General features: G+C 43.0%; 1 protein-coding gene across 11 annotated transcripts in view; it reads right to left on the reverse strand.

Annotated features, from left to right (window-relative positions):
• The window catches only part of CACNA2D3 (calcium voltage-gated channel auxiliary subunit alpha2delta 3), a 945,794-nt gene that overhangs the window by 650,896 nt on the left and 267,421 nt on the right, over positions 1–27,477 (reverse strand). For all 11 annotated transcript variants that reach the window (XR_007404330.1, XM_049098270.1, XM_049098267.1 and 8 more), the window contains one exon: positions 4,474–4,590. Coding sequence is in view for 10 of the 11 variants with exons in the window: in XM_049098263.1 (XP_048954220.1) it covers positions 4,474–4,590 (117 nt within the window). In the remaining variant the exon portion in view is untranslated. The remainder of the gene's footprint in view (positions 1–4,473; positions 4,591–27,477) is intronic.

Genomic DNA, 27,477 nt, shown 5'->3' on the forward strand with positions numbered 1-27,477 from the left:
AAAAAAGTTACATATAGTCCATTACCAACCAGATGACAGAGGTTATGTAATGGGCAGCCCACTTCGAGTTTCACATTTACTCCAGACATCTGACAGGGAGAAAATAGGACTTTCTGTGATAGGATAATTGCATAGTGAAGAGTAATTCAAACAGGGGACGAGTATGATAAAATCACTCTGATTCAACTAATCACTGGGAAAAGTGATGGGGGAAATGATGAAATCAAGCCAGAAGAGACAGAGAAAAGATCAACATTGTTTAACAGCCCAGAGATGACAGGCAGGCGAAGGGCTAAATCACTAGTCCTCCTCTGTTTCCAGGAGCCGGAGCCGAGGGACTGCACCTACCTTCACGCACCCAACGAGTTGGTGTTACTTTCTCAATTGCAACCTCCAGTCTCATAAATATTTTATAGACATCCATGGAAATTTTAACCTTCTGTGTTGTTCGTCAGCCAGTTCTTTCTTATGTATGTTCCTGAGTCCTCCCACCCACCCACCAGTGATGAGTCCCTGGCCCTGGATCAGTGATGGGCAGGAAGGCACCAGGACCTCCCACCTGACTCAGGTTGCTGGTGTTGGGGCTGGACACTGGGAAACAAAATTTCTAGATGTGGTACATCAAAATGATGGAGCAAATTCTAACCTCCATTCTTTATTGGGCCATTTGAGAAAGGGGTCCCTGCTCAGAGGATGGATTGGGACAGGAAGGGCCCCTTTGCACTGTGGTTCATTCTAGTGCCTCTGCCTCGCGGCAAAACTTGACTCCACTGCAAACCCATGGGCAAATTTTCATTGACGTGTTTGTTCTTCAAAAGCTCGCCAATCCCAGGGGCACATACAAACCTTTCCCGGGTGAGAAATGAGATGTCACTATAATATGAAAAACAGTCACACCCACTGCTCCTTGGCTTTCACCGAAAGCAACGTCCAGAGGGGTCTCTCAGTGGCCACCTCCTCTTATTCCAAATGCCACAAGGTTGGTGACTGTTGCCAATAGTGCTGCTTGGCTCACAACAGGACCAGGCCCATCTCAACAGCAAAACTGCCTCCAAACCAAACCCCAACTTGACATACAAGCCCTCTTTCCTTTTTAAAGATTGGGAGCAGAGAGTGCCACATATCACTGGACCAGTTAACCTAGATTTTATGGCATCAACTGTGTTTACAAAGGGCCTCGCACATCTACTTTAAAATACAGAGTTCAGAGAATCCTGGATGCCTCTTGTCTGGGTACATTTCAATTCAAATAAAGCATCTTTTTTTTTTCCTTCTCAAAGGAACCACACAACCATTTCAGTCTTTTTTTTTTTTTTTTTAATGACATTAATTTAAAACAAAAGGTTTCAAAATTAAGTTTCCTCCTTTCATCATCCTTGAAGCTTTTGAAAGCTTCAAGCTTCTCTCATTATTAAATACTTACAGACTCCAAGGTCCCTTCACCAGCAATGTTAACAGCAAACATTTACTGAGTGCTCACCATTTGCCAGTCATTGTGTAAAACACTTTGCACAGATACACCCAGAGGCACTGTAATCCTCCCCTGTGCCAAAGGAAGTCTACTGAGCCTGCCCATGTGACCTGGGCCAGTAACCCCCCTGCCGAGCCTGCGTGCCCAACTCTAAGCCACGATACAGGAACAGTATAAAGTGCTTAGCATGGAACCTGGTGCATAGAGACTCATAAGCATGAGCAGAGATCAGTACATCTCCTATGCCTCCTAGCTTCTCCATGGATGGTCCATTGGTTCCTTAGTTCTTCTCACCGACCTTTCACCTGCCACATGGGCCTCCTGCCTCTGAGCGACATATCCAGGTTCTGGGGCTGACGGGACCTCTGTGTCCTCCTGGTATGTTGCACAGGCCCCCTGAGTGCCAGGTCCCGGGGCCTCCGTGTCTGTCAATTGCAGAGACAGAACCTAAGAGATTTCTGTCCTTTTCTGCTCTAAAATTCTGTGATTCACAAAGAAATCCAAGTTCAAACAAGAATAGCATTTCCTTCTCTCAAACTAACATTGTTACTAGTATTTAAAACCAAATAAAACATTTTAATTTTTTGCAAGGATTCGAGCAAATGAGTACTCACAGGCCACTCTTGCCGGAAGAACTGTGAATTGGCATCACCTTATCTGGACAGAAACGTCCTCGAGTGCAGAAAGAGCTTTAAAGATGAGCTTAGTGTCTCTGAACTGTTCTATGTTCAGGGATTCATCTCAAGGAAATTCAAGTACCCTGCAGGATGCTGAGGGCATGGATGTGATGAAGAATGTGGACTTAGATCCGGGTATGTGGAGACCATCCCTCACTCCCCCATGTGACCCTGGAGAAGCGACTTAACTTCTGCCTCTCTCACTTTTTTTGTAAAAGTGGGATAGTAGGATACCTTCCTCTGGAGGCTGTTCTAAGGACAAGCAAACGAATGTAAAATCCTTAGAGAACACCAAACGTTTAGTAGTGCTGAGTCATTTGATCTACTATTAATATACAAGAAGAGTCACTGCAGTATTATTTATATCAAAACTTGCAAACAACTTAAATATTCAGATTTGGAGGAACAGTCAAATCATTTACAACACATGCATAGACTGGAATGTGACACAGTCATTTAAGAAAATCATGCAGAATAGTGATGCCAAGAGCAGCTCACACTGTAATGATAAAAAGAAGTGAAAAGAAGCTGGACACAAAAGCAAATGGGCAATAGAACTGCAAATCTGAAAAAGAAAAACACACAACTATATGCATAGAAATGCAAATTTAAAAGACTGATAGGAAGGAAACACAAGAACACAGGCCTGACTTTCAGGTGATTTTTTTCTCTGATACTTTTCAATACATTCTTAAAGTTCCACCAAAGGGGTATTCATTTTATAAATAGAAAATAATGGTAATGGTGGGCTTTTAATTTTCTTGGTTTTGCATTTTAATTTCAGGTCCTGAGTGTTAGATGTGAATGGCCACCATGTCTATAAAGAATAGCACTTGCTTTGGGGCACCCGGGTTTAAGTCAGTTTAAGCTTCTGACTCTTGGTTTCAGCTCAGGTCATGATCTCAGGGTCCTGAATTCAAGCCCAGCATGGGCCTCTGCACTCAGTGGGAGCTCAATCTGCTTTGAGATCCTTCCTCTCACTCTGCCCCCTCCCACTCATGCTCCCACTCACTCTCTCTAAAAAATAAAATAAATAAATCCTTAAAAAAAAAGAAGAATAGCCCTTGCTTCAAGGTAGAGACATAAGGATACACAGGGATCAACATGATCCCAGGGCTGGCTGTCAGAGCACTATTTCTATAGCAAATAAAAGTATTTTTTTTTTCTTCTAAGTCAGAGTTCCCACCAAAAAGTCTCAACTTATTTAATCAATAATAATCAATAATGGCAGTATGAAGCTGCCATTCACTAGGCACTGCTAATGTGCCCAGGATCTGTGTTAAGTAGCCCAAAAGCATAACTTTGTTTGATCTTCACACAGCTTATTTGTTTTTCCTATTTGATGAGAAAATTGAGGCTCACAGAGTGATTTTTACTGAAGTCAAAGCTCAGTAAGTGACCAAGGCAGGCACCGAACCCAGGCTAAATTCACCCTCTTACCTACTAAACTACAACCCTCCCCCCTCCCCGAATCAAAATAGCACAAATGTTTTAGAGACAAGCAAATGTGGGAAATTGTCAGGTCTAAAGCAGAAATAACATGTAAAAATTTTGTTTGGGCAATTAATTGTGAGAGAAACTAAAGTAGGAAGTGCTCTTTTATGGCAATGTAATAATCATTAAAACCGAAAGGTAGGCAAAACAAAGGTTAGAAATAAAGAACTCTTCAGACTGCAATTCTTTCCCATAACCCTGGGCCAATGTGGCACGAATGTGGGATGTTACAACATTCCCATGTTCTAAAGCAAGAATGTAAGATGTAGTGTTTAGCGGGCAAAAAGGAATAAAGTTGGAAGCCATCTTGGAAATCCAAAATGATAGATTTCCATTCATCCTGCTGACAATATGAAATTTCAGGGAGCTCTTACTGGTCAAGACATTCATTATAATTATAGTAATATTCCAATAGAGGCAAGGAAAACCTCCAACTTCATCTGAACCATTCACTCCATTTAGATTTTCAACTCCACATTTTGGCAAGCATGGCTTAAATTTTTCATAGTTGCTTAGTTGAACTATGATGTGCCTTGGAATGACTTTTGGCCATTAGTGAATGTATCACACAGTCCCAAGCCATCCTCTGAGGCTGCACACTTAAGGGGCACATCCATTGAAGACACAAAATTATAAGATGAAAACTAGCATCCGAACCCTATCCTGCCCCTGCTAACTCTCTTGCTGGTTAATTAAAGAAAATAAAGTATTTACAGAACAACTGAGTCAACTTCACTCTTTGAGAGCTGGAGTCATTAATGCCAGTTCCCAGTTCCCTGAAGGGACCTCTATGTCTTTGGGCAACACACAGCAGAAACCAGAGGCGCTTACCCGCACTGCTTCAGACTTTTTGTGAAACATCTCTTCCATGTTCTTTGCCAGCTTTTTCACCAGTTGGAGGCCATCAATTTCTTCTATGGCAACATCTTTCTCATACTCTTTGTATTTCTGTAAAGAGGGAGGGCAACAAGAAAAGCATAAAACACCATACCCATGATTTCAGAACATATCTACTTACAAGGAATAAATAGGACTGCCTCTCTTAGATTTGAGATTTTGGATTGTATTTCAAAATTATTAAACCAGCCAAGGAGAGATGTGAAAAATTGGCGCTGGCTCTCTTAGAAACTTAACTGGCACCCAGGAAAAGAAAAAAAAAAACCCTAAAGCAATCAAACTCTTTATCATCCATCCTCTTCAGCTCTTGAAATCAACACTCTATACTTTTAACTTGACCACACTCAGCCGTTCTTCTGGAGGACTGTCCTAGATTCATTAGCTATCCCACTGCCAACGCCACTAGAAACTGACTATTCCAAATGTGTCATAAAATAAAAATGAAGAAATTTAACTCTTGTGGTTTTTTTCTTTGACCATCGCTAACTTAATTTTTTCATGGCCAAAGACTGCGGACTTAGGGAAAAATAGTTTCAAGGTGATGACTGTAATGTAGAACTATAGCAGAGTAGGCAATCTATAATCCTTGGGCCAAATCCAATCCATCACCTATTTTTATAAATAAAGTTTTATTGGGACAAAACCACACCCATTTGTTTATATATTCAATCAAGTTTAGTAGTCACAACAGAGACCAGATGACCTACAAAGACTAAAATATTTACTCTTTTTTACAGAAAAAGTTTGCCAACTCCTAAACTGGAAAGGGAATTGAAGAAAATCACATGGCAGAGCAACTTATAAACATTCTAAATGTTCATCAATGTACCCTCAATGAGTTCACACAAAAGAGAATGTACAGTAAGTACAAAAACCATAAAAACAAATACTTTAGATAATATTTCATAAGGTGTTTATCTGTTCATAGAGATTGATCTGACTCATAACTTATTCAAATCCTCAAAGACAATTTTTCATTTGAAAGCTATCACACCTTCTTGACTTAGCTATTTCAACCAGCAGTTCTCAAAGTGACCCAAGAACCCCTGAGGGTTCCCTAAGGTCCTTTCAGGGTCCCCATCAAGTCTTCTTTTTTCTCAACTGCATATCTATGTAAAGCCATATTTTCTTCATAAATCTCAAAAAAACCACAACACTGAACACAGAAGCAGATAGGAGGATCCACTTGTCTTCTCTTTAACCATCAAAAAGAATTTTCAAAAAAAAAAAAAAAGTGCCACTCCTCTTTCTTTTGTTTAGTAAAATATAGTTACTTTTTCATGAAATATGTATTTATGTTAACATGTAATGTGTTTTTATGCTTGAATTCATTAATTTTTAAATGCCTCAGGTTTTTTTAAAAATATTTTATTTATTTATTCATGAGAGACACAGAGAGAGAGGCAGAGACACATGCAGAGGGAGAAGCAGGCTCCCTGCGTGGAGCCTGATGCGGGACTCAATCCCAGGACTCCAGGATTATGACCTGAGCCAAAGGCAGACGCTCAACCACTGAGCCACCCAGACACCCCCAAAAGCTTGGTTTAACTAAAGATTTAATTTTGTTTCCACTGGAAAGAAATATGTTTATTAATAAATACCTCCCAAAGGTAGTTTGAAATACTTTCAATGTCAACAGAAATCCGTTACATTCATGTAGCTAATACAAGGCTGGGGAACTAAAAATACCAGGGCTTTATATTTACCCTATGTGTTAGGAGAACCTGAACCACTCACTAAGCCCTCACCCCAACCTCCTACTTAGAAAAAACAAGGGGCTCCACTTCTTACATAGGCTCTAGAGACCTTGAGAGTCATTTTTGAAGTGGAAGATATAATGGCTTTTTAATGGAAAGATAATTTTTACAATAAAAATTTGTATTTTCAAAAAAAAATTTGTATTTTCTCCTTATTTGCCCTTCTTTACTTCAAAAAGTGTAAAGTGAGAGGAGGCTGTTTTCCCTTACCCAAAGGAAGGGTGTGTATGTGTGTGTGTATGTGTGTGCATATGTGAAACAAGGCACTTTCCTTCCTAGTTCAGATTTCCAAGTCTGTTGAGAAAATAGTAGTGGATGTCTTAAAAAGAGTAGAGTTTGAGGACAGAGAGAATGACCCTATGTGAATGAATATAAGAAAGAATCCTTCTGATCCCTGAGATTACAATGAAATCCCTGGAGTCTGAGTGCATCTGATTAGAGTCCCCAGAGCCCAGTACCTGATACTGACAGAGCAGAAGCAAGAAGGGCAGGAAAGGACCCCCAGACTGGGCACTGGGGTTTCTGAAATGTCAGGCCTAAGAGTCTGGTATTTCTGAGAATTAAGGTGAGCCTAAAGGAAACATACTAATGTAATTCTATACTGTCTGAGTCTGGACCAAGACAGACATCCATCTGCTACATTATTTGTAAGATGCTCTGAGCTGCTCTGCATTGTTCTGTAACAGACTATGGGTGGTAAGTGACACATTTCTCCTTGCTCCCTGAAAATATCCATAAAAATCTTAACACATTTGTCTTGAGAGTCTCTCTTACATCTCACCTGGAAAGTAATCCCACCTTCTAGCTTCCCCTTCCTCCTTGACAATGCTGTACTGGTTCTCTAAGATGATGAGGCTGTACCCTTCCTTTGAGCTCCAGAGCACTCTGTGCTCATCTCTCCTGGCCCTGTGGATTGTGTGGCCTGGGGGGCAAGCCCACAAGCCCACAGCAGACACTCATAGGACTTCTCTGAATGAAGCCTGTTGCAAAACAATTTCAATGTTACAGTACAAGGAAGATTCAAGTAGGGACGCAACTGCAGTGTTCTATGTTCCTATAATGGTGACCTCTCCACCCCTTGAGAGGTTGATTGGATTGGACTGAGATGCAGGCTCTAGCCAGCCCAACCCTGGCTCAAGCTAACAGCGTCCTCTTGTGTATGAATAAAACTTCAATGACAATCACTGGAAATGTTCCCTAAGTTGGAATGCAAGCCAATGCCTTTGGAGCCAAAAATCCTGGGGTTCTCTGCTGCCTTCCAGATGTGTTCCAAAAGCCAGCAGCTGAGGCCAGCCTATACTCAAGGCTGATTCATTACCAAAACTCCAAAGTTCAAGAAGTGAGTAAAACAAAACAAAATTGCCAGTCTAATATTTACAGAGTCAATATAATAAATCTTAAGTAAATCTGTAATAAAAGGTGATCTAGAGGCATAAGATAAAGAAAAAGAAAATGCATTTCACAATTAGCCTTTACCTGAATCTTTTGTTTTTTAGATAGGGCTCCATTATTCTGGTCATATCTATTCCTGGGATATGTTTTTCTCCCAAGAGACCTCTAGAAAGGAATCAATTTATTTAACTATAATCATCCCTCAAGTTTTTAATGAGATCTTCCTGCATCCTCTCTTCCTCTGAGTCTGCTCTGTGAAAAGGAGCCAGCGGCTTCATGGAAGGCTATCAGTCTCCCAGGACTACTTGTGCCTGGTGACCTAGCTAACCAATCTCAATACAAAGCTCTTGGCCAAGCTAAGGACTCCAGATCTGGGACAAATGTAACCATTCACTGGTTCCATTCCTCTGCCAGCCTAAGTCTTCTCCCTTTAGGACATGTGACAATGGGTCCTCCTTGCCAATGAGGACTGCACTACTTTCTCCCCACCCTGGGGTAGTTACTCTATAAGCAAAAAAAAAAAAAAAAAAATCCTTCTTTCCAAGATGTGTTAATGTCCATTGGAATCAGGTCAAACAGCTTAACGCCCTACTCTTACCAGGAAACATTACACTTTGCTGCAATCAAAGGATTTTGAAGAACAGAGAGAGTAACACAGTGATAGCCATTCACCAATTGCAAGCCCTTAGTGCAATGGTATAGTCATATGTATCAGAACCTTTAAAAATGTGCCTACTGTGCAAAACCAAGCAATCTGACATCCAGCAACCAAATAGAGGAAGCTACAACAGTACTGCAGAATTCCACAAATCCATCCCGAATTGTGTAAAAGAATGTAGGAAACATGCACACAGAGGATGTTACAACACCTTGCAGATAGTAATCAGTAACGTTTTGTTTTAAATTGCTAATCTGCCGTATACACCCATACACACGAACCCCCCTGCTAGAAGGATATATGCCAAATGTTCACAGCTGGCTGTATGATCACCGAGGATTTTTTCTTTCTTTTCTAGCTTACCTGTATTTTCTAATTTTTACAATGAAAATACTATTTTGGAAATTAGAAAATATAAAAGTTGTAGTTATATGCGAATAGCATATGGGCACCTAATAAACAGATTTCTTTAGGGAAATGTGGTCCCAATTAGAATCTGTGTAATTAAGCAGCATGTCTTCATTAGTGGAGCCTAAGGAAGTCAGTAAAATGAGTCCTCCGTGTATCACGGGCTCAGCACGGTGCCAGAAACTCTTCACATATTAAATTGTCTAATCCTCACAGCCACTCTGATAGGTAGGTATCATCCCCAAGTTGCAGATGGGGAACTGAGGCACAGAGAGGTTTAGTCAGTAATTGGAAGTTGAATGGCTAGAGTAAGTTTTAAACCTATTAAGGCTCTAATTGCTTGGTCTTCTTGAACTTGGCGGTAGGGGGTAAGGGACCAACAGTCCAAATATTTGCAAACTTATTTCAGAGGGCCCATTTCACTGCCTTTGTAACCCTGTCTCATTACTCTTGTAGCCAATGGTGGCTTGGACTCACCAAGAGAGTCAAACCCCAAAAACCGAAGATGTCACCTGTTTAACCAAGGCTGTAGCAGCTCACAAGGCTGCACCAAGTGAGCAAAAGCCACTCAGTCTGATATCACAGCAGCGGACTCTGACCCTCCAAGGGCCACTGAGGGGGTGAGCTTGGAGCCTGGCCTCAAAGGAGCAGACTAGCTCTTGAGAATAAAAATATCTGGAAAGAGAAGAGCAAGCCCATTCTGAAAGGAGCTGTGGAGCCCTAATCATAAATTACTCTTGGGCAGCCCGGGTGGCTCAGGGGTTTAGCGCCACCTTCAGCACAGGGCCTGAACTTGGACACCCAGGATGGAGTCCCACGTTGGGCTCCCTGCATGGAGCCTGCTTCTCCCTCTGCCTGTGTCTCTGCCTCTCTCTCTCTGTATCTCTCAAGAATAAATAATAAATGAAATCTTTAAAAAAAATGAATAAGTAAAAAATAAATTACTCTCTGGTGGTGTTTGGGCTACAAAATGTCTTTTGTTCTCCAAAGTACCAAGAAAGACCTGGAGGCAAATCACCCCAAACTCTTTTTCCTCCAGGATTTGCCTCCCCACACAGCTGGGCAGGCAGTGATGCTTTATTTCCTATAGCTCCAAGGACTGCACTAGCAATTACATCTGCTTCATAAAAAAGCAGCAGCCTTTCAACTAGGAAAAGGAATTAGTAAAGTATCAGCAGGTCCCTGTAAATACACAGAGGAAAGCAGAGGAAAAGACAAACATAGAAGAAATACCATGCCACCTCATTAAAGATTCAGGCCAATCGGTATTTGACTCCTGTCTCCAGCACATCTCATTTGTTCTGCAAACTTCTATTCTGTGTCTCCGCTCTGCCAGCCAGGGTACTACACACAAGCACAATAAGGAGACGAGCCAAGTTGAAGAAAGCTGGCAGTCTATGGGTCAGGAATGTTCTAATGAGTAAACGGGCTAAGAAGGTACAACATCACGATAAGTACCCTGATTGGGTGGTCAAGGCAGCGACTCTCTTCTTGCTAGACCCTTACTGGATGACAAGGCTGGCAAGGTGGGAGATGAAACAGGCAGGAAGCATGCCAGGCAGAGGGAGCGGCAGGGACAGAGGTCCAGGGACAAGAGGCTGTCTGGGGCTCCTGGTCCACTTTACTGGTGCATGGATGGCCAAGGTGGGGACTCTGCTGAGACGAGGCCAAAGAAGTAAGCAGGGCCAGGCCATCAAGGGAGGGTGCCAGGATTAAGATTTTGGACCTTATCCTGATTTGGGTAGGCAGGCAAGATGTGGAGGTGTGTGGGTTATGGAGCTAGGCAACAGCCAGAGCCCAGGAGGGTTCAAGGGTGGGGGGCTCAGCAATCCCTTGTGTGCTTTTAAAACACCTCAGTATGCAGAAAGGGTAGGAGAGAAGTAAAACTGGATAGAGAAAAGGATTTGAGGGACCTGAGTGGTCAGGGTGTGGGAGATAGCGTGGCAGAAAGGCCATAAGGGCCAGAGGAATGGGAGGGAGGTGGCCTCCCTGTTAGACATCCAGAGGGCTGACGGGTGGACACGGCAGCAGTCTGGGCTAGCTGGCCACGTGACCTTAAGGAAATCACTGAACCTCCTGGGCCTGAGTGGCCTGAGTCAGAGCATCAGGGATCATGAGGCCTCTCTTCCAGGGTTTCAGACTGGGAGGACGTCCGTTACAGGCCCCAGCCCCATGCCTACACCTAATGCCCACCACAAATCCTCAGGCTCCCCTGCTTCTCTCTCTTGGCATTTCTGCTACAGAGGCTTCCCGGGACTGTTGTATCTTCCTACTAACGCCTTCTGGAACTGAAGCTCTTCATGTAAAAGACAAATTCCGACAGGTTGGTTGGCTATACCGGTGCTCTTTGGCTGGCCACCCCCAGCCCCGGGGCGTCCTCCGGGTTTGAGGCAGCAGCCAGAGAGAGAGAGATGCGAACACCACAGCCTGGACCAGGTGGAGCAGAGCACAGCCCTTCCCAGGAACACCTCTCTGCATTCCTGACCCAGAAGGAGGGCACGCCTGAGACGGTTTTTCCCTCCGTCACAAGAGAACATCTGAAGCTCCCATTCCTTCTGTTAGCAGCATCAGCACTTGGCAAGGAGTCCTGTGATGCGCCAGGAACATTTATCATTGGAGAAGGGAGACACAGAAATGCATTATTTCTGCAGCATCTATTTTGCCAGATCATTTCACACAAACACCAGGAAGAGAAAAGCACTACTTCACTGTCAGAACGCTTAATGTCGTTCATACATTTGGGTCATTTTTTTTTTTCTACATGGTGACTGCGTATCTAGAAGTGAGTCACCTGGAACAGCCCCCAAGGAGGGGGCTCCGGTCAGGAGACTTCTGACCAATCACAGTTAATTGGGATAAAAGCCAAGCGCAGGAAAAGGGGCTCTGAGCACCCCCGCAGCCACACCATCAATGAAGTGCCTCCTGCCGAAGATGGAGAGGGGGATCGCCCTTAGCCAAAGAGCTGGTGCATCCGAACATGGTCTCGTGGCCAAATTTTCTCAGCAAAAACTGAAATCACATCTCTAGATTCCGCATAATTAAATCACTAGATGAAGACTGGCAGAAGGTCCAGGGGAGGAGACGGCAAAGCAAGGACCTGCCCATCCCCAAGTGAGAATCTGGGGAGCTTGCCTCAAAGCCCATGACTTCAGAGAAATTGTGAGAAGTTGGCTTGCTTCTCCATCCCTCCCCTAAGCTTCCAGCACTTCCCTTGAAATCCCTTGACCCAGATCCCCCAACAAACCTTGTCACTGGGAAACCCCGGAGACAGGCTAAGCTCAGAACCCCTAAAGGTGGCTTGTTAGCATAAGAGCTGACGACACTTCATGTTTCTACCTTAAGGTTCAATTTTCGATCTTATTCTCGTTCCTTCAAGCTCTGAAACAGTCGCAGCACAGAAGCTAAATTCATTAAACCAACCATTTAAATAAGGATCACACCAACACACACACAAAAAAAGAACCTAAACTGAACCCACTGCTATTTTCATTCATTCAACAAATATTTAGAAATAGCCTACCATGTGCCAGGTGGGTAGAGGGAGTGGAGGACTACTGACAAATGCATGTGTTCCCATGGGGTATAGGGAAGCCACATTTTGGTCCATTTTATTAAAAGTAAGTAATAAACAAGTTGGAACAGAGCTGCATGGATCATTTCAATATAAACTTGAGCCCCGATATCCCACCTAGCCATTCTGTGTAGGTCTCCTTCTGAGGCCACACCTGTCTGCCGGTGCAGGTAGATCACGTCTGCCATAGGTGGGAGGATATTGTGTGTCTTCTACTGAGTGCATCACACTCTATAAAGCATAGACATACATTTCTCCTTGAGTAAGGAGGGATGAGTACCAGGAATTATGGTCAAACCAACAGTCCTATAAACAATGAAAAGTTGGCCAGGAATAGGAAGGACATCATAGTCACCAGAGAGGTAAAAGGTCCCAGGGAAGGATATAAAACAATGGATTTGCCAAGGGTTGTAGAGAAGGGGATGATGGTATCACATGTATAATTCCTTGCCTCCTGGGAAATGAAGTCTATGAAGTATGCTACTAACGTACTGAGATGGTCATGAGCCACCACAAGGTGGCTGATAAACAGAGGCAGGACACCTGTGCCTAAGGCTTGATGGACAGTGGGAACAAGGGTAGGTTGGGGAGAAGGGGAAGAAAGGGAGGGAAAAGTCTCTTTAGATGTATGTAAACTCATCAGATACCCTCCAATGGGGAGAAAGTGATATAATTCTTGCTGTCTCCTCTGTCTTATTTCTAGCAAAGGTGGCTGACCACGATGGGATGAATGGGAAAGAATTTGCATGGATTCTGCTGGGATGCTACTGATTTGAAATCTGGTAGCAGTATCCTACTTGGCTTAGAATCACTGGCTGGAGTTCAAGACACAGGAAGGTGAACAACATGCTTCCCCTTGCTAGGCAGTCTGGCAAGGTGCCAAGACCAGGGAATTCTCGGCCAGGTACACTAAGTTCAAGCATCACCACGCACTAGCTATGTGACAAGTTGCTCAGCCTCCATCAGCCTCTTTTCCTTCCTTAGTAAAGGGGATGACATCAGCTCTCACAATGTGCTTAGGATGATCAAGTGGGGTCAAACGGATAAGGTACCCCGCAAAATGTTGGACACGGAGCAATGCACTCCAAAAATGGTGATGGTCTTGGTGGAGGTGGTAATAAATTCTGACATTTGTTCTATAACTTCTGAGAATGGTCATTCTCTTGTCTCAACAATAAGAAAGAACCCTGAACCAATGTTCACAGTGTAACTGATGAACTAGCCCTTGATGCTGCTCTGGGCAGTGCATTTTTAAAATACATTCCCACAGCACCAAGGGGCCTTCAACAGTAATTCTTTGGGGAACATCTCCCTGCTAGTAGGAGCCTGGTGCTAGAAGTCTCTATTTGTATAGTGTAAATGACAGTTTTTAGATATGGTACTAAAGGTGTTGTAATAAAAACTAATCATCTACAATTTTTGGATTCTCTACTTATAGGCAGTGTCATTTTCTTATTATGACATAAAAATGTACTTAGTATTCCTCTCGACTCAATTATTGCATACAGAAGTGTCACTTCAAAATACAACACTCCAAAGCAATTATGTTTCTAAGTAAATATATTTCCAAATCCTTTAAGCTGATGTTAGGAACGCTTCTCCTTAACCATAACAACGAACCTAACTGAATTCACAGAACTCTAGGTCACAGAAGAATATTTTTCTATTTGAAAATGGAAAGTGCCATTTTGTACAAATAATTCTGTTTCACTCAGGCATTCCAATCAAATGCCTCCAAGGTTCAAAAGCCACCCACTATAAATACAGTGCTCTTCCCGATATCTAGTTAGGTGGGGAAAATCCTCACAGAGCACGGTTTTTCTGTGTCAGAGCCATTGGTACGACAGGCAATTTGCAGGAGAAGGAGAGACCCTGTTTAGCAATAACAGAAGGAGCACTACGGAGTAACAGAAGATGCGGCACTGCATTACAACCCAAAAGACAAACAGAGAGCTGGCAGGGAGCAGCTAGCTGGGCTCCAACCTCCATTTCTCCAACCAAGTGGAGGCCACTTGCAGAACCTAGAAGATCACCTGCCAGCCATTCCTAGCTCTCTGGGGAGAAGAGCATGGGTATGGACCACCACTGAAGGCAGTAGAGTTTGTTCAACATGGGGAGGAGGGCGTGGTCTGGTCTAAATTATTTCTCCAAGTGCCTTCTGGTACTGACCTTGGAAGGAGCACTACCACAAGAATTACTGAGGTCTCTGGCCCTCATGTCCCTGGAGTCCTTTTTCCCAGCTAGTTGTCTGGAGTGCCCTCCTAAATCAGAGTTCTGAGGACACTACTCTTCAGAGCAGCTGGCTCTGCAGTGGGTGGTCTCTGACAGATTTCTAGTACTTTCAGATTGTCAGGTCCTGAATTAAAAGATGGATATCTCTCCTCTCCCTGTCTTACTCTCTATACTCCCTTTTTTTCAAACTTGGTAAGTCTCATAAGCTCTTACTGTTCAACACAGTCAACTGGACAAATGCTACTGATAAATTTTAGCTCTGTGGAGATAAAGTTGAGTGTGAATGTTGTATTCAATTCCTGTTTTGTATGAGGGAAATTCAGTCAAAGGCAAGCTACTAAACCAGCTGTTGATACAATCATCCTTGCCCTAGCATGATGGCATAATGTACTGCTTTAAAACAGGGAAACTCATCTGCCTACTGAATAAAATCAAATGGTCTCAATGCTTCTTAAAAAAAAAAAAATCCAATTCCTGGGTATTTTCTGGATTACTGCATGGGATCTGAGGCTCTGAAATGCACATCTTTATGCTGTACATACATCCTCACAACACTAAAAGCCAGAATAATGACTACAGGTCCACATGTGTTAAAGAGGAAAAATCTCATTGTATGCATTTACAAGTGTGTTTTAAGTACGCCAGCAAATTTAAATACAGCCAAACTGCAAATAATAAAACATTACTTTACAAAGCCTGGACTACTTGAAATAGATGATTTTCTCCAGCCTATTCTTTGCAAACACATTTTTCTGATGTTCCAATTTGAAATAACTCATCCTTTCTTGCTCCCCAAGAATCAGAGGGAATAGCAACTATGACAAAAATAATAATAATGATTTATTTTTAATAATAACAACCAGCACTTATTGAGCTTTAGGTCAGATAGCTATTGTTTCCTCCCATTTTACAGGTTAGGAACTGAGGCACAGAGAGATTAAGTCAAGTTACCAAGGTTGTACTACCAGTAAGTGGTTTTATTAGTTATGGGGATAGTACCTACTATAATAAAAATATCCCAAAATCTCAGTGGCTTAACAAAATAGTTGTTTATTTCTCATTCATATAACTACCCCATCCTTGTCTTCAGCCTTCCACATAGAAATTCAGGAACCCAGGACGCTCCCCTCGTGTGCCTCTGCTCTCCCCCTCAGGCCCTGGAGTCTGCGGCATTCGGCCAGCAGACAGGGAGAGAGGGTGTGGAGGAGATGCACCTGCTAACCCACTCCCCAGCCTGAAAGCGACACGCAGCAGCTCTGCTCACATTCCACTGGCACTTACTAGCCACATGGCCCAACCCAATGTATCAGAGTCCAGGAAACGGAAGCAGGGGCTGGGGAGCCATATCCAGGCTCTACGGCAACACCGTAGAAATGGATGCTTAAGTCATCGGGGACCTGTGAGCCGTCCGTGTTGCTGTCACAGAGCCAGGATTCGAACCAAGGTAGCATGGCCCCGGAGTCTATACTCTCAACCACCACACTTCAGTTTAAAAGCTTGTCATAAACCGTAGGTAGATGAAACCTCCGATTAAAACTTGGCTGGGCACCATCTGCAAGATGGATCATTTAGAGCTGGCACAATCAAGTCACAATCTACAGAAAGGATAATATGATCCAATCACTCGTATGTGTAATTACAGTCAGGCTCAGATGTTAGAGACCAAGATATTCCAACACAGAGAGGAACACATTATAAACAATTCTTAGACCTTCTGTCCGATTTCCCTAATCCCAGCTCAAATAAAACTGCTATTTGAATAACATCAGTGACCTTCTCCAGCATACGATATTAGTTGCCCAGGCGCCACAAAAGTTAATTGGCTTAACTAAAGTCTCTTTAATTCTATATCCAAGATGTCCTGGAAATCGAAGGCGATCAATGAATGAGTCTGCAAGATCCGTAACAAGCTTAGAGCTAATACTATTTGCAGCTGCTCAAGTGGGTTCTGTACTTAGAGAGCCAAAAGCTGGAATGAGGGTTAGGACCCTGCATCTGAATGAACGTTTAACTCCATCCACTCCAAACTAAACACAGACGCCCTGGTTTATGGCACAGCCGGCCCCCAGCTTTTCACTGGGGAATATAGACAACTGCGGCGGGATCACGCCCCACAGTTATGAACCTGCCCTCCATTCTGCTAAAAAGGAAGAGCCGAAAACTCAATCTCCCTTGCACAAAGGTTGGGGAGATTCTGTTCCCTACTACTGACATCAGAGGCTGAGAGAAAATGGTCCACAGTATCAGCATCCTCCATGCAAATCTCCTTGCCTCACGTTTGCAGGAGTTTGTAGCAGGTGACACCCCCATTTTATCCACCATTAACAGTGTCAAAAAAATGAAACTCTTATTATAGCAGAGCCACCCGATGCTAAGATGCAAAACATAATCAGAGCCTTCTAAGAGTTCAGCTGTCCCTAACCCTAGAATCCAGTGATTTTCTGACACACTTCACCAAGCCCAGCGCAGAGCACTTCTCCCCAGTATCTTGAAGCTCACACTGCTAGAATCCAACAGGAACTTAGGAACAATCCATTTCAGAAGCCACCAACTCAAACACTTCCAGAGGCCAGACAGGTTGTATGAGGTGAGGGGATGAAGCCAGGCTGGAGCCTGCAGCAAAGAGCAGAGCTTCTGTCCCATCCTTAAACGGTGGCTACTTTTCTGCTTCTGATGATCTTTGTGGGATGAGGGGCACCTTATGGGTTCCAATGTTCCATTTGTTAAGAGAAGTCAGAAATCTATGTTTTCTTGTGAAATCTGCCACTGAGCCCATTTCTCTGAGCACTCTGGGACCCGGATACAAACTGTGTCTAAACGTCTTCCTCATACATCTTCACACGAGGAGTCCAAGACAGAATAACGAGGGCTCACATCTCCCACAGGCAGAGATGTGCTGGAGGGTCTGAATGGTTTCCTGGCATCTACCACCAACTGTTGAAGCAGCCACCGCTATGATCTTTACTGTGATATGAGTGGGATGCACCAAGAGGGCAGCCCAGGCCAGTAAGGGACAGGTGTCCACCTCCTGTTTTACCAGCGTCCCAGCCAGGGGGGACAGAGTTAGGGTCCTCCTCACCATCTGGGTCCACTGGGGCTCAGAACTTGAGGGTGGCTTCCCCAAGAGACCCCCCCGCCCCCACTGACTTATGGCCAGAAGCACTAGATTCCTCCGGCATTTGGAGTTGCTAGGCCTGGAAATATGGCCCTGAAACTGAGGAATCTAGACAGGCTGCGAGAAGCCCACACATTACTCCTGAAATAGGGCTTTTTCTGGGGTGGTTTGAAGAATCCTAGAGTCCTAGGGAATGTTAACTAAGGTTTCTCTTTCTCTCTCTCTCTCTCTCTCTTTCGCACACACACACACAAAATCGCTATGCAACCAATATTTTTTCTTCTAAGATGTGTTTAGGAAAATATAAGGAAATTAACCAATACACCTTATTCTTATCATCATGCTGTGATGTGCCTTTTAGATGGGGATTTGGGATGCTGTGGGGGAATGGCTGCTGTGGCATCTGGTGAATCCCACTGACCCCTTCTCAGAATGATACTTTTTTTTTAAGATTTTTAAATTTATTTATTTGAGAGGGAGAGAAAGAGAGAGAGCAAGGGGTGGGGGGAGGAGCAGAGGAAGAAGGAGAAGCAGCCTCTCCCCTGAGCAGGGAGCCTGACATGGGCTCAATACCAAGACCCCAGGTTCATGACCTGAGCTGAAGGCAAATACCTAACTGACTGAGCCACCCAAGGGCCCTAGAATGATCATTTTAAATGAAAAAAAGAAAACACACAGGAAGGAAATCGGTTATACTGAAATTCAGTTTTCAAAATGTTTACAACATAAATTTGTGGTGCGGTAATGTTGGTGTTTCTTCATCAGTGCCTTAAATGACAAGATCTCATAGTGAGCTGTAGCCTCCGTATCACCCGTGCCAAGGATTGAGTGGCAACAGCAAGGAGCTATCTGCATCACGTGTGGTATGATATGAAGATATCTGTGATTTCTGTCAGTGACAAAGTCACAGACACCGTTATGGCTTGTTACCTACCTTTGTAAGATAAAGTAATACGTTTCGGTTAGAATTTAGTGAGAATAAAAGATGTCTCTTTTTCCCACCTAAGTTCAGAGCCCCCTGCATTCTCTTCAAGGCATGCACACAGGTTTAGCACCCCTACGCACTTCCCAAGAACAGCAAGAGGTCCCAGAAAAAGTCAGCTGATGTATGAATGGTGAAAGGGCATCTGCCTGTTCCCTGCTAGTCTCTGTCACATGGACCACCTGGTCATTAGCACATATTCATAATCCAATGTAAGATTTCTTTCTCTATATTAAACATATACATCAAATTGTGGACATTTCCAGCAATAATTAATTCTCCCAGATGGCTCTGCTGTCTAAGTAAGTGAAGATTATAGTTTATGAGTTTCTCTGGGTGCTCTGTCAATAAATGATGATTTCTCAAATGGATCAGGGAAGGGTAAACATTAAACTGGAAACAATATTTATCTCAGGCCATGCTATTAGAGCAGAATTGATGGGAACGATCATTTTCTTTCCTATAAAAACTAGGTTATTAGAATTCTTCACAAAGACCATACATTCATGTATTATTTGTGTGATTAAAAATATATAAAGTGTCAAGTTCAAAGAAATTTAGTAATCGCTGACATAAAAGTATAATAAATGCCTCATAACATGCAAAGAGAAATATGACTACCTCAGAAGGCTACACTCGAGACATGAATTAAACAGCCCACTGAAGAAGCTCAGCCTTTCTCTACAGCTACTACATGCCTGTGTCAAAAAAATATTTCACCCAATGTCTGCTATTATAGAAACATGCTCATAAAATAATGCTAAGTGAAGTGCATTATGTTTATAACTAAAGCCATGTCAAAACCCAAAGCAAAAGACAGTGCGAGGGACCAAAATTCTAACCTGGCTGGGGTATGGTGGCAGAATTTTGGTTTAATTTTTCCAGTTTCCTGAATTTGTTACGTGATGCAACTTTTCAAATGGGAAGAAGTGGGGCACCTGGGTGGCTCAGTGGTTGAGCATCTGCCTTTGGTTCAGGTTGTGATCATAGGGTCCTGAGATCAAGCCCTGCATCAGGCTCCTCACAGAGAGCCTGCTTCTCCCTCTGTTTGTGTCTTTGCCTCTTTCTGTGTATCTCTCATGAATAAATAGGAAAAATCCTTAAGGGCAGCCCTGGTGGCTCAGCAGTTTAGTGCCACCTTTGGCCCAGGGCATGATTCTGGAGACCTGGGATCGAGTCCCACGTCGGACTCCCTACATGTAGCTTGCTTCTCCCTCTGCCTGTGTCTCTGCACCTCTCTCTCTCTCTCTCTCTCTCATAAATAGATAAAATCTTTTTTAAAAAAACGGGAAGAAGCAAAGTCTAAAATGGTGAAAGATAGAAAGGTAAGGACGGATTCAAGTCCGGGCAGGCTGACTCCAGAGTCCGTGTTCTGACATCCCCAAATCACTCTCCTAAGGTAAAATGAGATTTTTTTCTTATTATAAAAGCAAAATGTTCTCACTGCAGGTATAACTGCCAGAAGATAGATACAAGCAAATAGAAAACAAACAACAAAAAACCTTTAGTCCCAGGCAGCCCCAGTAGCCCAGCGGTTTAGCGCTGCCTTCAGCTCGGGGTGTGATCCTGGAGGCCCAGGATCGAGTCCCACGTCAGGCTCCCTGCATGGAGCCTGCTTCTCTCCCTCTCCTTTTGCCTCTGCCTGTGTCTCTGCCTCTCTCTCTCTCTCTCTCTCTCTCTCTTTCTCTCTCTGTCATGAATAAATAAAATTAAAAAAAAAAAAAAACACCTTAGTCCCACCTCCCCAAAATACCATGGTTTACCCTGTGGTTTATTATCCTCACAGATTTTTTTAATGTAAAATTATAATTGTTTCTTTATAATCAAAGTGAGATAGATCATCCTATAGATGACGACATGATATATTTCCTAATCATTCCTCCAAGAAGCTTAAGTACAAAGTAATTCATCCTTTGAAACACCAAAGTAAAGAAAGGGAGTGTTCAAGGGTCTGACAACCCCAGGGCCCTCACTGGATTACACTGGAACCCTTGGGGTGGAAATGGTCAAAATGACCAAATAGGGGCCTCTCACTAAAGAGGAGAGGTACATTTAGAGCAGCAATACACTTAGGTTCTCAAGGGGAGGCCATTTTGTCCCTCAGGAACATCTGGTAGTATCTGAAGACATTTGGGGTTTTCATACCTGAAAGGGGGTTAGAGGAAGAAACTGCTACTAGTACCCAGTGGGTACAGACTAGCTATGCACAGGATAGTCCCCACAAAGAATGAGCCAGACAAATACGTCCGTGTGGAGATGTTGCTAAGGCCTAGCTTAGAGACTTGTTTTCAGTACTGAATGCATATAACACAAATCCTAATGACCATCAAGCCCAATCCCCCTCCAAAAGCTAAACCTCTGTCCAATATATCCTGGGCAAGAGAGGCCCCTGGACTCTTGTAAGGAGCCTCCTACAGCCACACTGCTGGGTAGTACTGAGCAATAGGAAACATTCTCAACTTGAATTCTCTGCCCCACTAGACTACTGCCCTTAGAACCCAGTTTTGCCAACTATTCATACACAGCAAGTCTCATCCTTCCTTGACATATTGTAAGAGAGATGGGGAGGCCATGCGGCAGAGGAGTAAGACCACGGACTGCCCAGATGGGAATCCCAACTCCACCATTTCTCCTCTACTTCCTCTCCGTGGGCCCTTGGAGAAGATGTCACAGCTAGCCCCTGCTTCAGCCTCCTCATCTGAAAAAAATGAGGGTTAGTAATAACAGTGCCTCATGGGATTGCTATGAACATGACAGGAGTTTCTTTTTTTAATATTTTATTTATTTATTCATGAGAGACAGAGAGAGAGGCAGAGACACAGGCAGAGGGAGAAGCAGGCTCCATGCAGGGAGCCCGATGTGGGATTCTATCCCGGGTCTCCAGGACCACGCCCTGAGCTGAAGACAGACGCTCAACTGCTGAGCCACCCAGGTGTCCCTAGGAGTTTCTTTATATACAGAGTTAAAGCAATACTTGGCACTATCTGCTGCCTGTTATCACCTGTTTTTTCAGGGTAAACACACTCTCCATGATCCTTCAGGGAACAATGGACTCTACACTCCTCTTGCCATCCTATTTGTCCCTATTCCTCTTCAAAACTGGAGACTGCACTTCTGACTGTACCCTTCCAGGTGCACTGTCTTTTCTGCTCTACTCCATCAGTGCCATCATGGCACCTGGGATGACACTAGTTGTGGGGCAACCGCTAGCTTCACCACCTGTTATGGCCCCATGTGGGCACAGACCAGGAACACCAGAAAACAGGTGAGCTTCAAGGAACCTCCAGAGACAGGCAAGCTGTTAGGTCAAGGCTTCTTGGAGGGAACTGCCCTTAGACAGGCACTTATGATGAGGACCATGAATGGTGGGAAACTGACCAACAGTGCCTGGATTCCTGGAGTAGAGAATCTGAAGTCACTAATGAGATTGACAGCAGATGAGCTGACTTTTCACCCCAAATCAACCACCTACTCAATCATGCTAGCAGCTAACAATGGCTGAGCATGTCCTCTGAGCTAGGCCTCCTGCCGAGTGTTCTCATGGCCCATTGCCTTCTCACAACTCTTGGAGAGCTGCTACACTGGATGGGTGAGAAAACTGAGAGTCCAGAAGCCAAAACCCTGGGTGTGGACATCCTAATGTGAAATTTCATAAGGGTCACCAAATTGCACAACTCAGCAATACATTTCATAGCACAGTACATATAGTCAACACACTCTGCCATGAAAATCAGGGTTTTGAAGATGAGAGATTTCATACAGGTAATTCCTTAGTAGAATAAGGAATTCTGGAGACACCTGGGTGGCTCAGTGATTGAGTGTCTGCCTTTGGCTCAGGTCATGATCCTGGGGCCCTGGGATCAAGTCCCACATCGGTCTCCCCGCACGGAGCCTGCTTCTCCCTCTGCCTATGTCTCTGTGTCTCTGAGTCTCTCATGAATAAATAAATTCAATTTAAAAAAAAAGAATAAGGAATTCTGACTTAGTTTCTTCTCAGGAAACAAGCCAACAAAGCAGCATTCATTAGGAAAACAGGTATCATTGGAAGAAAACCAACACTTTCAACCGGATCACAGCACTATCAGGAAAGACTATTGAATGAAGTCAACTACTGATCGTCTTAAATGTTTAGGAAATACTATGTTCCAGATACTGTGCTAAATGGTGGGACTACTTTAAAGAGCAGAAACAATATACTCTCTGCACCCCTCGCCCCACAGAGCTAAGAGTCTATTCGGGAGATATTAATCAGATAAAAGCATAGAATACATGTGTCATTATATACTGCAACAAGTAGCACCCAACAAGGAAGACACAAATGAGACAGAGAGAAAAGGCTTCTCTGAGAAACTACTATTAGAGAATGAGTTGAGAGAAGAGGGAAGCACTGAAGAGGAGAAACTAGCAGGCAAAGACAAGGGCATGCCTTCATGCCCTAAGCTAGGGGGACCGGAACAAAGACAGCACTGTCATGAATGAGCTCACTCCCAGTAACAGAGGGCAGGAGACCAAGGAGAGGAGAGCAGAAGAGAGATCCCAGGACCAAGCCCAAAAAAATGCCTTTATGTACAACTGGATGAGGAGGAAAGACAAGGGAAATGGATGAGGGAAGAGTGAACAGACAGGATAGGATGAGGTCATGGAGATCAGCCACAAAAGGCCATCCATCCTGATACCCACTGGTACATGGACATAATCTCCTCATGGGTCATCAGACTTTGTGAAAGCCAGTTTCATTTTGAGCATATGCAATTATGAAGAAGGTCCTGGTGGGTGGGAGAATAAGTATGGGGACGAGAGTGCATGCTCAGCTGGTGCAATGCTCCTGGCCAACAGCCTGGAAAAACTAAACTCAAGATGAAGAATTAGAAGATCCACCAAGTTCCATTTCCATTTTATACTCAAGGCCCTTCAGAATTTTTCCATGGAAGTTTATTAATGTTCTGAGAAACACATTCTGTTGAAAATACCACCTTCCTGATACCTGAGAGACGTGGTGGAGAATCCTCCCCACAAGCAAAAGTTTTTTTTAAAAACAGATTCCTAAAAAAAAAAATAAAATAAAATAAAATAAAATAAATAAAAACAGATTCCTAGACTATGCCAACCACTTCCGTATCTCCATTCCTTAGCTCTCGTATAGAGATTTAACTTTCTGGGGGCCATTCATCAATTTTACTGTGCCTGGGAGATGCTGGAACTACTCTCGGCAGAGAAATTATAAGGCTAGAAGCCTTGACTGAAAGATTTTGCCAGTGAGAGGAGAATGTGCTGCTCAACTACACAGGTTTGGTATAAATCTGAATATAACACTAAGGGCTTTCAGGAATTCTGAGCTTGTGTAGTCGGATGCCAATGCTAAGCTGTACATGACAGATCGGGAATCAAAACGGCGACAAAGTAAGACAAGAACTGCTAAGGTTGTGTGTGTATTTGTTCCACAGGATTTTGCAGTTCCATTTTAGGAAAGTATTTTCTTCTCTTCGCCTAAGTTACATATTCTATAATGTATATCAAACCTATAAAAGGAATCTTAAACAATGGTCAGGTGGGAGACATATGTCTGCTTGAGTCATGTAACTCATTTTTTCCAAACATGGTTTGATTCAAGGGATACAGTTCCATGGGAATCACTCTTCTCTTCCCTTCTACCCAAAACCTGGAATATATGTGTCTGTGTGTGTCCACCTGTGCACAAGTGCATCCTGTGTTTCATGGGGCAAAAAAAGGATAGATACATTTTGGGAACAAACAAAATAGAATACGTAAAAGAAATTAGGATTATTTCAATTGGTACAATGATCAAGTTTTGTTTGAAAATCCCTAGCTGATATCTGCAGTATCTTTGTAATTTTAATACAATAGTCTCCCCTTACCTACAGGGGATGCCTGAAACCAAACCACAGATAGTACCAAACTATATATACATATACATATACATATACATATACATATATATGGTTATATATGGTGTGTGTGTGTGTGTATATATATATGTAGCACCAACATATATATTATATACTATGTTTTTTCCTAAACATACATACCCAAGATAAACTTTATAAGTTAGGCACAGAAAGAAATTAAGATAACAAAATAGAACAATTATACTGTAACAAAACTTACGTGAGTGTGATCTTTTTCAAAATATCCTTTGTGCTATACTCGTCCCTTTTTGTGATGATGTAAGATGATAAAATGCTTACGTGATGAGATAAGTGAGTTGAATATGTAGGACTGTGATGTAGAGTTAGGCTACTAATGATCGTCTGATGAAATGGCAGAAGGAGGAGCATCTGCTCCCAAACTGTGGTTTGACCATGGGTAACTGAAACTATAGAAAGTGAAGCGGCGTACTAGGGAGCTACTGTAATATGTAGTAATTTCTTATAAAAAATTATTGTATCTATAGACTATCTGTATCAATTATTAGATCTGTAATTAGAATCTGTATACTTTTAAAATATGTCTTCTTTTCCCTTTTCTTATCTCTGAACACAAATAATTACAACTTAAAGAGACCCAACGGACCATCAAAAATAAGAATTGGTAACAATGATGTGATCGGTAACACTGGTATCCAGAAAGCAGCATAATCAAAAGCCAAATATGCAATCAGAGATCCATTTCTTCCATTAACAGAATGAGGGGGAAAGAGGCATGAATAAAGAATAATGGTAGAGGATTGGAATGAAGTCAGGGGCTGGTGCACACGGTCGCTTTTGTCTTCTAACAACCTCCAAACAACCTCCACCCCCTCTCTGTCTGCAGTGCAGCCTATATCCTGAAGGCGAAGAAGCTATAGATCATCAGAAAATCAATAATCCTTTGTGAATTAATGAGTCAAACAATCCAACCCAACATTCTCTGGAAGGGTCAGAGATGGGAATGCACGCAAGGGCCGTTTCAGAGAATGGGCCATGTGGCACAGATTGCCGGTGGCATCTCCTACATCAAGTCCGTCACCTGATGACAGTGCATCACATCCTATAAAACCTCCATCAGGTAAACTGCTATGTTCTGCTGTCAACAGGCAAGATGGGTCTCAGGACACTCTTCTGAAATCCACAGCAATGCTTTCATGGCATTCAGGTGAAGTGCAGGGAGAAATGAACAAAAATCTAATACAAAGCCCTTAGTAAAAGAATTTCCTCTGTTAAAAATATGATTTAAATTTCTGATTCCCAATTACTCTCAGTAAGGTTTAAACTAACTCCTTTGATTAGAGGGGAAATCTTCTGAATTACTAGAGGAAAAGAAATGTATCTGAAACATACAGAGATGAATACCTGGAGAGAAAGAGTCCTGTATCCTTTTTATAGGCTCTACACCACTCTGTGCTCATCAGCCATAAGATGTTCAATGTGGGCAAAGCTTCCCTGGGTAAAAACCAGCAACAAAACACTTACAGGTTTCAATTACCAAATATTTATCTTCCAAATAAATCTTGTGTCTTCTAACCCTTACAAAAAATCGATTTGTTAATTCACTTCTATTTCATTGTATAATGTCTCCTTTGTTAATCCTCTTTCCCTGGGGGACTTGTTTCAAATCCTGTCACTTACCCTTTACTGAAAAAGTTCTCTTTTCTGAATTCAAGGTGAATTGTACTTAATAAACAAGCCCTGAATTTATCTGCCTTTTCTTGCATTCATTTTGCATTCTAAGGCCTCTCTCCTTAATTGAATGCTTTTTGAGCTGTTCCATTTTCTTGTTATCATCATGCTTCCTTTAATCCATTCATCTTCCATTAAAAATGCTGGTGGGCTACATAAGGTTAACCAGGAAAAGGAAAGCGAAAGGGAAAAACTGGAACATCAACCAAAAACAGAAAGTAGAAATTAGCTCTGAAGACATGATGTACACATTAGTTGAAGAAGCACCCAAACAGGGTGCCTGGGTGGCTCAGTTTGTTGAGTGTCTGCCTTCGGCTTAGGTTGCGATCCTGGAGTCCTGGGATCAAGCCCCATGGTGGGCTCCTTGTTCAGCAGGGAGCCTACTTCTCCCTGTCGCACTCTCACTCTCTCTCTGTCAAATAAAATCTTTTAGAAGAAGGAGTGGGGGGGGGGAGGAGAAGGACAAAGAGATGGAGAGGAAGAGGAAGAAGAAGGGGAAGGAGAAGAAGAACCGCCCAATGTAAGGCACTTACTTAGGCAAACGCTCTCCTTGCAAATGGAATAGAGGGTAGCTCTCCATGGCCCCAGGAGTGGCAATGCATGACCCTGTTCCCCTTCCCCTAACTTTATTATATTTCAGATAGGCTATACAGCACTGACTTAAAAAAAAAAAAAAAAAAAAAAAAGAAGGAAACCACACATCTGAAGGTCAAGAAGCATGAATTTCATGATTCTTATTACAAACCAATTAAGTTTTCCCAACAAACCAATGAAATATCCAAAGTTATGTGCCACAAATGAGGACTCAGGCACGTGCAGAGGCTGCTAACTGGCCCAAGTTTCTTCCCACAAGTGGCAAAGTCTGGATCCAGACCCAGATGGAGGACTCTAAAGCCCACCCATAGTCTTTCCTTCTTAATCCCAGGGAATCAAAGCACTTCTGCACTGTTTAAAAATTATTTCAAAAAAAAAATTAAAAAAAAAATTATTTCCCATGACCCAAGCATATGCCCTGTGTGAGTGCTAAAAAGGATCCAGGAAATGATAAATACCAAATTGAGAAAAGTATTGTCAGGTCACAGGATCTCACCATCACTGGCTTTGTGCACTCACTTTTTTCTTTTAGAGGCCCCTCACTCCTCAATTTGCCCTCACCCCACCCTCTTCCAGCCAATTCCTACTCCTCTGTCAACACCCTGATCGAGTG

The sequence above is a fragment of the Canis lupus genome, chromosome 20, assembly GCF_003254725.2.
Source record: "Canis lupus dingo isolate Sandy chromosome 20, ASM325472v2, whole genome shotgun sequence".
NCBI lineage: Eukaryota > Metazoa > Chordata > Mammalia > Carnivora > Canidae > Canis > Canis lupus.